General features: G+C 35.9%; 1 protein-coding gene across 1 annotated transcript; it reads right to left on the minus strand.

The window, feature by feature from the left end:
* Positions 1-5,452: 5,452 nt before the first annotated feature.
* LOC134823727 (atherin-like) lies at positions 5,453-12,773 on the minus strand. The gene is made up of 4 exons (XM_063835260.1): positions 12,627-12,773; positions 12,329-12,424; positions 5,896-6,089; positions 5,453-5,774 (listed from the first exon to the last, which is right to left on the minus strand). The coding sequence occupies exons 1-4, from the start codon at positions 12,771-12,773 to the stop codon at positions 5,453-5,455; spliced, it is 759 nt and encodes a 252-aa protein (XP_063691330.1).
* Positions 12,774-13,923: the final 1,150 nt, after the last annotated feature.

A 13,923-nucleotide genomic window follows, 5' to 3' on the forward strand; every position in this document is an offset into this window, starting at 1 on the left:
ACACCTCAGTGTGCTCGCCTACAACGGCAAACATTTGCATCGGTTTGCCGTCGTTGGTGGACTTGTTGCGGAGGAACTTGATGACCCCTTTTACATAGGTATATCTCTTTTCGCTTGTAGATTCCATGGCTAAAGTAAACATCGAATTAATATAAGAAACAACTTGAAAATAGTTCAATACTAGTTCATAGAGCAAAACTCAGTCTAAATACATAACACAGTTTTAACAATATAGATGACACTAGGAGACATTTCAAAACAACGGTAGAACTTCAAAATCTAAGGTACAATAGTTTCTCGAACAAAGTGTATTCCGCCGTGGATTCTATTCGGTTTGTCTGTACAGTTTTGAAATGAGATAAGAGAATGATTAAATGGAGAATGATAATAAATTAAAAACTAACTCTCGTGTTGTTTTGAAATGAGATGATAGAATGATTAAATAGAGAATGATAATAAATTAAAAAGTAAACTAACTCTCGTGTTGTTTTGAAATAAGATAAGAGAATGATTAAATAGAGAATGATAATAAATTAAAAAGTAAACTTACTCTCGTGTTGTTTTGAAATGAGACTGTGTCCTCGTCTGCATCTGAAATGAACATTTTTCATATTAGATGAACCAATTCCAAAATTTAAACCATTTCTAATTATTCTTAAACATTAAACTATAGAGTGAGCTAGCTCGTAGGTATATTTTTATACACTGATCAAGTTTCTATTTGTATAGCATTCAATTACAATGTTTTGAAATTTTAATAAAAACTAAATATGTACCATTTCTAAGAAGGTCTTCCAAATCTAAAAATGGAGGGGTTTTGTTTTTACCTGGATTTTTTGTAGTGGTAGGTCGTTTAACTATCTGGAAAATTTTTAAATTGACATACGAGGTAACTTAACAAATTAAAATCACTGTGTAATGCAGCAATGACATGTGAAGATTTTTGAATTTACACGGTGGTGCATGCTTGTCAAAACATGTAGATTTAAGGTTAGAAATACATCTACATCTTAGATCTTGATTTTGCCTGCGTGGCCCCTGAACCCTGGTGATTAATCAATATTACCTTAAATATGAGAAATCGAGGGTTCGGTTACGGTTAGATGTACACACAAATTATATGTTCAAAAGTATAAACTGTAGAAATATATTGATTTCTTTAAAAATAGACTCACTCTTTTTCGGTGTTTTGCTGGGGTTGACTGTTGTACTACTGGTGTGATGATGCTTAACCCAACAACATTTGTGTAAGATTTGCCGTTTACAATCTTTTCAAGAGTCTTCATATTTATCTTACTATTGACCTGTTTGATATTATTTTCTATTACACAAAAATAAATTGCAAATTGAAAATTTGTGTCACAAAAATTTCATATGGTGAATTTGTCACTAATAGTAATTTTACGAGCAGATGTCAGATTTTCAATCTCCTACTTTACACTATAACTGTTTTGAACTGAAATATTTAAAAAAAAACGTTAAAATTTGATCCTTTTGTACGGCAATGCCTTCATTTTTTTATTCATGAGAAAACATGTTCTTTTCTCTCAGTAGGATACAACATAGATAACATTTTTCTGACTAAGATGAAGATTTGTTTATTTATTGAAGTTTCTTATCTTTATTTACGGATTAATTATTATTATAAATAAAGTCATTTGTGAATCATGTATTTAAAAAATATAATATCCACTAAGACTTATCACAAATCGGTCTTCTTCATCAGGAAACACAACTCAGTGTGCTCGCCTACAACGGCAAACATTTGCATTGGTTTGCCGTTGTTAGTTGACTTATTGCGAAGGAACTTGATTTCCCCTTAACGTACGTATATCTCTTTTCTTGGCTTGTCGATTCCATGGCTAAAGTAAAAATCGAATTAATATAAGAAACAACATGAAAATAGTTCAATACTAGTTCATAGAGCAAAACTCAGTCTAAATACATAACACAGTTTTAACAATATAGATGACACTAGGAGACATTTCAAAACAACGGTAGAACTTCAAATTCTAAGGTACAATAGTTTCTAGAACAAAGTGTATTCCGCCGTGGATTCTATTCGGTTTGTCTGTACAGTTTTGAAATGAGATAAGAGAATGATTAAATGGAGAATGATAATAAATTAAAAACTAACTCTCGTGTTGTTTTGAAATGAGATGAGAGAATGATTAAATAGAGAATGATAATAAATTAAAAAGTAAACTTACTCTCGTGGTGTTTTGAAATGAGATAAGAGAATGATTAAATAGAGAATGATAATAAATTAAAAAGTAAACTTACTCTCGTGTTGTTTTGAAATGAGATAAGAGAATGATTAAATAGAGAATGATAATAAATTAAAAAGTAAACTAACTCTCGTGTTGTTTTGAAATGAGAGGTTGTGGTGTTACTGTTCTTGGAGGTACGGGTGGTTAAGGTTTTGGTTTTATTTTTTGGGAACACTCCCCCTTCTGGATCTCACTGAAGATATAGGAGTTGAGATAAAGCATCAGTTTTGAATTAGCTCTTTAATCTAGATAGAGTATCTACACTTTGAAAGTTGTTTAGTATTAGGAAGTGGTTTTGATCATTATGGCTCTATTTTGGTGCCGTTATATTAGTAAAACAAAGTATTTTTAGTAAAACAAAGTATTTTATTTATTAGCAGTGCAATCAATTCATATGATATAATTATAAGAATATAATAGTATGTCACACCTATTTAACTGTTACGTTTGAGTAGTCGTGCCTTGGCTAAATCTAACTAGGACCAGTGGTGTCGATTAACATTTAATAGGTGAGTCTAAGTGACACAAATTGAAAATTTTAAGAAAAGACGGATCAAAACACAGATACAAGGACAAGGAGACCCCACTGCAGGACCATACATGCTATTGGCTTGTGCATGGCCCAAAAAGGTTCCAGTTGTCCAGGAAACTGTACGTAGCTGGTCAACTAGTTTTGAATTCAGACTAGGCTTGATTTGTTCTGGGGTTTCTAGAGGTAAGATTTGATGGTGCCAGGTTTGTTCAGGCGGACATGGAAATTATGCGATGGATATAAAAATCATATCAATATAAAAATAGATCCAAAAATAGATCCAAAGATTCACACGGCAGTCAGGGAACTTCCAGACAGGATGCTTTTGAAACAGGTATAATTAGCGCTTTTGTAATTAATTGTATGCAAGGGATGGGATGCTGATCAACTAAGCTGGTTCAATGCCCCAGCTATTTAGGGGGAGCCACTCAATTTCACGCCCAGGTGTTGTCAATTGCTGGGTTTCCAGTAACAGCTTTTTGATACGGCTCTTGATAATTGAGATGGGGGAGGAAAGGTCGGAAAATTTACTAGAGCTATTTGAGTTAGAAATAATTCTAGTAAATTTTTTGGTGATAGCTACCCCCCTGGCTACGTGCCTGATCAGACCAATCGCAAAAGCTTCTCAGTTTAAATTGATTTTATATAATATTTTGAATAAAGCATACCTGTCGAGTTCTGTTGTCGATGATGACCGTATACCAATGATTACCAGGGTTACCGACCATAGCAATTATATCATACGCCATCGGATCTCCGTATTGTATTATGTCCGAAGTTTTGGCAGTAAAGTGCTCACAACACAGCTTCTGAAGGCTCTAGAAGGTTCCCGATACCGTCAGAGTGTTCAGTACACTGCATTCTATCATATAAGAACCCTAAAAGAAGTCCCAGGGCTCGAGCAAAAAAGCGTGATATTTGCCCGTAACAGCCTCTACTATAGGGATCTTTACTATTAACTGTTTATACTCGACTTTCGGTTCTGATTGATAGCAACTCCGGTAATAAGTTGAGAACTTTAAATTCAAGGAATGTATCATTCTACCTATGAACATTATAAAAGGTTAATAATTATTACAAAGATAATATATGACATTTATATATAAATTTACCTGAACTTCTTAAATTATTGGTATCAGCATAAGGAGCATTACCTCCAGATTTGGGATGGGTTGTGAGGCCCACTACCGATAAATCTGTACCTCCCCTCCTTCTTCGATCGATGAGGTAGCTTTCAATAAATACGCGTAAAAAAGCACTCTTGATACTATACCTTTCATTTTCTGAATATAAGTGAATTATAAAGTAAAATGTTCAATGTAAGCGTAACGGTAATCTTGAAATTGTTGTACAAAATGAAGTATGGAAATTGTGCAAGCAGTCTCTATTTGCTTAAGATTCGTAGATTATTTGTAACCGATATATCTGCACCTCCCCTCCTTCTTCAATCATTGTTGTTTTAGACAGATAGACCTCGCTGTATTGGGGGCTATTTTTTGTTTTTTTTTTCTCTGTGCTCACTCCTACAAAAAACACAACCCCCGAAACGATTCCTTTCATTCTGAATATAAGTGAATTATAAAGTAAGACCTTGAAAATGATGTCCATGAAAATATGTCTGTAATAATTAAGTCCGATAACGTAATTAACAATTAATGCAGAGTATGATTATAATACAATTTATCTCCGAACGTTTAATGTCTATACTTCTAAGGATTAAAATAAAAATAATCTATATAATAAGACCTTCTACTCTTTAATTTGGGTACATACTACATGATATAGAATTACAATTAACATCTCAATATTCCTCAGAATCCCCAAGAAATATTTTCTCACATAAGTTAATAGTCCGAAGTTTACTTTTAACTGTTTTATACTTTAACTTTAAATTACTGAACTTTAAATTCAAGGAACGGTGTATATCATTCTACCTATAAACATTATAAAAGGTTAATAGTTATTACAACTGTTTTTAAATCAGTCAGGACCGCCGGAGAGAGAGTCAGGAGGATATGTTTTTCTTCCTCCTTGTATCTGACAAGTTACCTCTTCAGACGTCTACTCCTGCTTAGTACAACCAGTAAAATAATTATTAGCTGGGATAAAATTCTGTTTACATTACTTTAAATGCCTTGTTAATTATCAACGTGGGATTAACTTTTTAATAGAGTAATTTGAATAATAATTCATAAGCTTATTAATAGGTATCATAAACAGTACACTCTGTCCTGAACTAGGCTGTATGCTATCCAGGGATGGGAAAAGTACCAATCTTCTTTGAATCTGGCAGTTTTCTTCGCATCCCTCATCTCCTCATTCCAAGGGAACTCAATCCCCCTGGGCTGCTTTGGTCCAGTATTTCGAGATCCAATGTCATGAGATGTAACTCTGGACTTCTGGACTGACTCAGGTTTGGTAGTAGATGGGGTTAGGTCTATAAGCGAAATGGTTGTAGGCGGTGTTAGGTATTCAGGTGGGGTTGGGGTGACACTGGCAGGCTCTGGAAGTCGGAAGCTCACGCCTCTCGTTGGTTGTTCGGTGATGAATACGGTGCGGTGCTCGGGGAGGACGGGCTATTAAAATAGGGAGGGGGCTGTATATAATATTTATAGTCCTCTATAGGGTAACAATTTGTGTCACTTCAGCTTTATCCTGCTGATTGAGCGTGGTTGCACGCTTCTTGGTGGGGGCTGCCGTGTTCGCAGTCTTCTTGGTGGGGGCTGCCGTGTTCGCAGTCTTCTTGGTGGGGGCTGCCGTGTTCACAGTCTTCTTGGTGGGGGTGCCGTGGTCGCAGTCTTCTTGGTGGGGGCTGCCGTGTTCGCAGTCTTCTTGGTGGGGGCTGCCGTGTTCGCAGTCTTCTTGGTGGGGGTGCCGTGGTCGCAGGTGCCCCTGCAGGTTTCTCACATTTCCTCTTCTTGTCTGTTATCATTATTGACTTGAAGAATTCTTCATTTACCTTGTCACTCATCCTTTAATTAAGAAGGATTGTGAACATATAATTAACTTAATAGATACCTTTATTCTGGGTAGTGAGCCATGAATTTAAAGTTAGTTTGACTTTGACGAACTGCACTTATAGCATTTTCCTACATTTCCAGTCTCCTGGTTATGGAGGTGGTGGAGGTGCAGGAGGCAGGATGGGCGGCAGCAGCAGGAGCCCGGAGGTCGGTGGAGGCAGCAGCGATTGGAGCTGGAGGGGCAACTGGAGGGGCAATTGGAGGGGTGGCCATAGCCCCTATAGGGACGGGTGGAGGGGCAGGAGTAGTTGGAGGGGCAGCAGCCGACTGCATGTAAAAATTAATAGGGCGGGACGACGCACCTATTGTGTCCAACTTCAGATAGTGTGTCTCTATCCATATATCTGTCTTGGATGGATCTCTCTTCCTGAAGAGATTTTTGGTTTAATCTCGCAGAATTCTTTGGTAGTACATTATTATCTAATATGAAGACAATCATAAATAAAGCTTATCAACTTTATGATAGTGACGACTTACTGGTGGAACCTCGTGTGGCTTTTCCTGTTGCTTTTCGTGAAACCATTCCCAGTTTTCCCTCTTGATCCACAAAGAGAGCAGTAATACCGGTCAGGGTTTTTTGGCATTCTTGCTATGATAAGAGATATGATATTATATATATTTTTAATCCTGAAGATATCTTCTGCTCTAAATGTGGTCTAACGGTTTAACTATGTATTCATACTACACAATATCGTTGTAATTTTTTACTTTTTTGCAGTTGTTTCTCCCATTGAACATTGAGAGAAGTTAATCAACCCTTCGGTTTCAACCCGCTAAAAATATTCAGAAATAATAAGGATAAAGCAGAGTTTTAAAAAGCAGGTCAAGAAACACAATGATTTAAATAAAGATAAAAGAGAAATGAAGACAAAACACAAGTTAGATAAAAATAAAGATTAAGATAAAATAAAAAAGGAGATAATATGAAAGTTAGAAATAACGAAATAAAAAAGAAAAAGATTTAGATTCAAAGATATAAAAATACAAATTGAATCATATTATAAATATAACTATAATATAATAATGATGCGGCTACATTGTACCTCATAGTCACTGCTATTCTTATGTTGTTAACGTCTTCACCATTCTGTCTTGAAGCTTCTAACAAGATCTGTAGCTTTAAAATCTTATTTGAGCTGCATTCCAACATCCTCGTAAAACCACGTAGATTCTGATCTAACGTTACTGTGTTTAGCTGTGTGCTTGAATCCTTAGCGGACTACCCTCGTCTACCCTCTCTAACCACTCCACAATGAAGTTTCCAACTCTATACAGGGACTCTGTATAGGGACTGATCGTGATTGTTACTGAGCTCATATAATAATACTGGTAACCTTTAAACTTGATTAATGTTTACTTCTGACACCATGTAATGATTCTTGTGTAGGTAATAAAACAAGTAGCCGTTTCTGTTAATATGTGTGTTCACAGGACTTGAGTTGTTTACAAGAGAAACTCGCTGGGTTTGAAATAGAAACAGAACCTGTAATAAATAGGATTTATTACACCAATAATATAAACTCAAATAGTTATATCAAGTTCCAATTATCCATTGTAAATATATAGTAGTATATAGATCATTGTAAATATATAGTTTAAAGGAATACGTACCGGTTGATACTCTACAATAACATAAATCCTCTTTTGTGGCAACTGCGTATGATATCTCGGCTATGAGAGGGGTTATTTCCACGTAACAGGTGCACCTCTCCTGTGGGTCGAGGCTGTCTAAGTCAAGAGGTTCCAGATTCCTGTAGAAGTTGAGTGTGCTGCTTGGTTTGCTCTGGATCACTCGTCCTATCATTGTGTGTTCTTACAAGGGCCAGGGGCTAGAAAAAGGGTTTGGGTGTTAATTAGGTTAGTTATTATCGTTTGCAAGTAGATAATAGTGCAATTTGGGCTTGGCATGATTTGCAGTTGGTATTACTGATCATGCGATGCACATTTTAAGGGAAAGGGATTGTAATGATTACTCGTGTAGGTAATAAAACAAGTAGCCGTTTCTTACAGACTAGATCAAATTATAAAGAGGGGTTATCAAACAATTTCTTGTTTCATTGAAAATTTCTTGTTTCATTCAATGAAACTAATAAATCAATGAAACTAATAAATCAATGTTTTAGCTCATTTTACAAAGTCAAATATTTAAAACAATTAAAATTGTATAGTGCTCAATTTGTAAATGACTAGTTGATCTTTGCTATTGGAAGTTTGTCAAGGACTGGCAGCTAGCGGGGCAAGGAATGCACGGGCTTAGGGGCTTTTGTGCACACCAGAACACTAGCTCGGTAGATTTTTGGAAACTAGAAGGACTGAAAACTAAAATTGTTTTTGATGGAGGCTGAGGCATGTTTTTGAGAGGGACGGTATAATAGCTTGTGGTAACAACTGGCCTTTACTTTAATAGGATGAAGTTTTAGTTTTAGGACAGGAAGAAGGCATTAAGAAGATTTGCTGTTTGTTTACAAGGCAGAATATAAGCAATGTTGGTTATAATATGTATCAATATCTAGATCTTCGTTTATCAATTTTCACTAAATGGGTTTAAAATTTTAATAGGGAAGGAAATTCATCAACTTTATTAAGTACCTATCAAAAATAAATCTTATATCAATGTAATATATTAAAAATCATAATCCTAAGTCTAATAATAAATCTGTTAAAAACACTTTCTCACTACACTGCGCTCACACACGTTAGTAAGACAAAGGAAAATGCACACCCAGCTAATTTTCAATTTCAAGATAATCATTTTGGATGTGTGGACCCTAGGGTAGACTTAATGTCAAAATTTAGATTAGAGCATTCGAAATCTTTGTTTGTCCAATCAAGATCAGCATGGTTATGCTGGTTGACGAGCAGTGATTGCTTCATCCTAGACTTCAGGCAGGCCACACTTAGACAGTAGTCACGTATACCAAGCTTAGGCACAATTACGTTCCAAATACGAGTCGTTCTGCTATTGAAGTTGTCAGGGGGGTCTGCTTGGCTTAGTATAAGGGTGGGTTTCCTACTTGAGCAGGTGAAATTTTCATGGAGGGAAATCGGAGCACGGAATTTCATGATTTTATAGAGCTCAAGGAAACAATGGTAAGTGTACAGGTTTTGGACGGCAAGTATTCCGTGTTCCTTGAACAAAGGTTTCGTGTGCTCTTTCAAGAAAAATTTTTTGTTCAGATTTTGGTTGCCAAACGGTCGAGCACGAGCACAGGTCTTAAATTTATCTAGGTATGCCTCCCTGTCGCCAAACAGTACCCTGAGACAATATTTTTGTGCTTTGAATACAGAACTTATACGAGTTTTGGCTGCCCCACCCCAAACAAATCTGGGAGGGAGCAGCGTAGGCGGCAGAGAGTTGATGTTGCATGGCTGAGAGAACGCCTAAGTGATTTTATATGTTCTTCCCAGGTTAGCTTTTCATCGATGACGACTCCCAGAAACTTAGCAGATGCAACTTGTTTTATTGGAAAGTTATCAATGGTTAGAGTATATTCAGAATTATTGTCAGTCTGGGAGGACGATGCTGGTTTAAAGTGAATGAAACAGCATTTAGACAAGTTGACATGGAGTTTGTTTGCTCGCATGTAGGAATATAAACTAGCTAAAAGAGAATTACCACGCATATATGCCTCCTTTTTAGATTTCCCAGTCACAAATATATTGGTGTCATCAGCGAAGGTGACAAATGATCCCAAACTGGAGCTGTTGGCGATATCATTAATATATAGGAGAAATAAGAGAGGTCCAAGAATCGAACCCTGAGGGACTCCAAACTGTATTTTCAAGGCGTCAGATTTCTCACCAACAACTTCAGTATATTGTGATCTATTTGTTAAGTAACTTTTTATAAGATCATTTGCCACCCCACGTATCCCATAGCCCTGTAATTTGACAAGTAATGTACCATGATCTATTGTATCAAAAGCTTTGCTAAGGTCTATGAATATGCCTAAGACATGATGCTTAAGTTTTAGAGATTCAGTTATAAGGTTTACTGAGTGATTAACTGCATGTGAAGTAGAGTGTGACTGCCTGAAGCCAAATTGTGTTTTAGATATTATACCCTGTGAGCTAGCAAACGAATATATTCTTGAGTAAATGATCTTTTCAAAGATTTTACCAAATATAGAGAGAGTAGAGATTGGGCGGTAGTTTTCTATCTCTTCAGGGTTTCCCTTCTTAAATACAGGAGTTATTCTACCAGTCTTTAGAACGTCGGGGAACGTGCCATTAGACATTAAGATGTTGATGTATCGACTAAGGATCGGTGTAATTACGTGAGATGATCTTTTGATTACACTAACAGGAATATCACTTGCTTTTCCATTTTCAAATCCTTTTATTATTTCCGTTATCTCATAAGGTGTACAGTCTTCTAACATAATCGATTTTTCATTAGTCTTTCCAAGGAAATCATAGAATGTTTTTATAGGGAGAATTGGTAAACCAGAGGCCTCACTGCTACTAAGTGTTTCATTGAGCTTAGGGGCAATAGAAACAAAGTAAGAGTTGAATCCATTGGCTATGACTCTACGATTCATGATTCGTTCGTTGTTTATGATAAAGGGAGGCTTAGTTTGCTTCTTTTTCTTGCCCCTGAGCTCATTGATTATCTGCCACGTTTTTTTGCTGTTTTCTATATTTTTATGGATTTCATTGCAGTAGTACGATCGTTTGGCGACCTTGATAATACTTTTAAGCATTCTTCGGTAGTCACTGAAGACTTTATAGAGCAGTACATTACCCTCAGGGTTTCTATTTGTTACAGTGCTTGACCAGTCTCTACAGAGTTCATGTTTTCTTTCAACTGAGACAATGATTCCATCGGTAATCCACGGGTTGAGTTTGGGAGTCCTTTTGGTAACTTTTGGTACATCAAGCTTACAGTGTTTATCAAGTGTTTCATTGAAGCAGTCCAAGAACTCATTGAAGTTTACCGAGGGAGTCAAGTCATTCACCTTCACCTCGAGTTCATTAACAAAATTAGTGAGTTTGGAACTTGAATAATCATAGTAGCGAACATGTTTAAGTTTTTCAGTACTGTTTTCGGTAGGAATTGACGTGAAGGTGAATATAAAGGCATGGTCACCAATCCTATCATTCAATACACCGGAGAGAAGTACATGATCTATCTCTGATGTGAGGATATTGTCAATACATGAGTTTTTACAGTTAGGACGGAAGTGGGTAGCAAGTGATATAGTAGGATACATATTGTTACGAAGTAACGTGTCCTCAAATAGCTGGCTGGAGGTTTGTACATTGAGGAGGTTAGAGTTAAAATCGCCAAGAATATGGAACTTTTTACCAGCCAACTGCTTAGATATATCCTCAAGAGTTTGACAAAAGGTCTCACTACAGCCATTTGGAGGACGATAAGCAACCCCATATGTCAGTTTATCACCCGAGCTAAGAGTAATTTCAACAAATAAGCACTCAATATCTTTTGTACAGTGAGATAGATTTTCGATTACTACAGCATTCAGGCGATCAGAGACATATAAGGATACTCCTGTTCCTTTTTTCTTATCAGGGAATGGTACTTGACAAAATGTTGTATAGGAGGGGATTTGGTATAAGCCTTGTTGGCTTGGATCGATGTTGGTCTCAGCCAATCCAATGACATCAAAATTACACGGGAGGGTCTTATGTTCTATTAAAAAGCTGTCAAAATTACTAGCAAACCCATCTATATTGCAAAACAGAGCGGGCAGATAAGCCCGCTTGAATAGGTTAGTACAAGGGATTGAATAGGTTAGTACATATGAAGAATCAATATAATATAATACTACAACACTGTTGCTTGGACACACTTCGTTTCTATTGATTTGACAATTTCATCACTGCTTATATACAAATCTGAACCAGGTTGATTTACTTACAGTAAATTCGCTGTCATCAGGTGATAATACGCAATAAGATGGGACTAAGTCATCTATGACTATAAGGATGGTGTTCTGTTTTTCGTCCTCGTCGCCATTTTGCTGTTTGTCTTTCAATAATACACAGGTTTAAACTAAAAACCAAAACTCAGGTTTATTATCATCCTGGAATATTATTATATTATAAATCAATTATACAATAGCTTAATAAATAAATATTTAATTTAAGCTTGTATATATAGCAGGCGGTGAAAATAGTTCAAAATGATCGTCAAGAACAACTGTACACTTAACACTAGACTTGTGCCACAAAGATTCCTAAAATTCCAAATCCAGGAACTGGATTAGGTCCTGAAATATATAACTACGATTAAGGGTATTATTTGAGATAGGTATACCATAGTTGAATTATAATAAATTCAACTCGTTCTGAATAAAAGTCTGGAATAATTTGTCTGATTAATAGTGTAACATAGGCTGTTCTAAATATTTAATCATTTTAATTTTATCACGTCTTAAGGATTTTAGCAGTCCACGAATTAGAAATATGGAGCTTGATACGTGTGGTAGTTGCAGCAGTCATGACGACATGACGTGTTAATGATAATCCAAAATGTATCTTACCTTCACTACCGAGATGACATTGGCATCATAAATGATACCATCCTTGAATGGGTTCGTCAAAACGATGTCCCCTACTGACCAAACATTAGCGCTTCCCTGGTGGATGATCATGTCTTTATCATTACATAATTGACAACTTGAAACAATACCATACAAATAATTAAACAAATGACACGTACCGTCACGTGTCCCACTACAAGTACAACAATGATTAAATAAATTAAAATAAAGTGAATCCGCCGAGAACCTGGGGTATTACCAAAATTTGTGTAATACAAAATTAAAGTATTATTATTACCTTCATGAAAGTGTTCATGATATGGAACCCACCATAACCAAAGTGAAACCTATGGGTTTCACCATCTTTTTCGTTCTTTCTAGACGCCTGTGCACTGATAAATCTGTTTTCTGTAAGCTCATCACCAGTTACACAAGTTTCTATCATATGCAAAGTTTATTTTTGTCTAAGAAAAAAAAAACATTTCTGTTCAATTACAACTAAATTATTTCACTATTATAAACATGATAATATTGTTATTCTAGTACTATTAACGTTGGTAGAATAACGATAATTTATATTCAATATAACGTTAACAATAGTCAAGGCAGATAAAGTTTTACCTAATTTATAATCAGGTTGCATGGAACTATTTTGGTAAGCTCAGTCAGTATCTGAGCGGATTCAGATGTACTCATTTGATAGTGATCAAGTGCTTCCAAACAAAACTGGAATAATTCATAGTCATAACATAACTTACGTTACATGTATAACCAGTTCCTCTGTATAATATATAATTATATTCCTTTTTGCAGTGGTCTTACTTCTTGTGGTTCTGTCAGGATCAAGCAAAGTTTGAAAAACAGATAAAGAAATACGATGATCTAAATAAACATAAAAGAAAAATGAAGTAACATCAAAATAAAGATTAAGATATTTTGATAAAGAAGATATGGAGGTTAAAAATAGCGAGATAATAAAGAAAAAGATTCAGATCGAAAGATATAAAGATGTAATAAGATATAAAGATATTATATAAAGATATAAATAATAATAATAAGAAAGATATCTAATAAAGGTAAAAATAAGTTTAGCTTGGTTTCTGCTCATTTCCTCAAGCGTCTGTCCCTGCACGCATCCACTGTAGCTGTAACAGTACAGACTAGCCAACCAGATTCACAAAAACGAATATAAATCACGTGACACTGCTTTAATGACCAATCAGAGGCGCTCTTTTTTACCACGTGACAACTGTGCAGAATATATATTTTTTGCAGCCAAATCAGCACGAATATAACTACTATATTATGGTTGTATGGTGTTATATAGGCGATAAGGCCTATCACAAAAACATGGTGTCATTCACCAATGATAAAATACCAGGGCCGGTCAAACTACCTCAAGACTTTACCCTCAACCAGCAACCTAGAGCTTATTGTCACACAAGCTGTAAAAATGGCAGGAAGAAGAGAGTACCTGCAGCTGGCCACAAAAAACAGTACAGACTCTGCCTGGTTGCCAGGGGTTGCCTCATCGCCTATATAATAACACCATACAACCATAGAATGCCGTGACTCCCTCATCACCGATGCAGTGT

Source organism: Bolinopsis microptera, chromosome 11, assembly GCF_026151205.1.
Source record: "Bolinopsis microptera isolate Bmic1 chromosome 11, MBARI_Bmic_1.0, whole genome shotgun sequence".
NCBI classification, from domain to species: domain Eukaryota; kingdom Metazoa; phylum Ctenophora; class Tentaculata; order Lobata; family Bolinopsidae; genus Bolinopsis; species Bolinopsis microptera.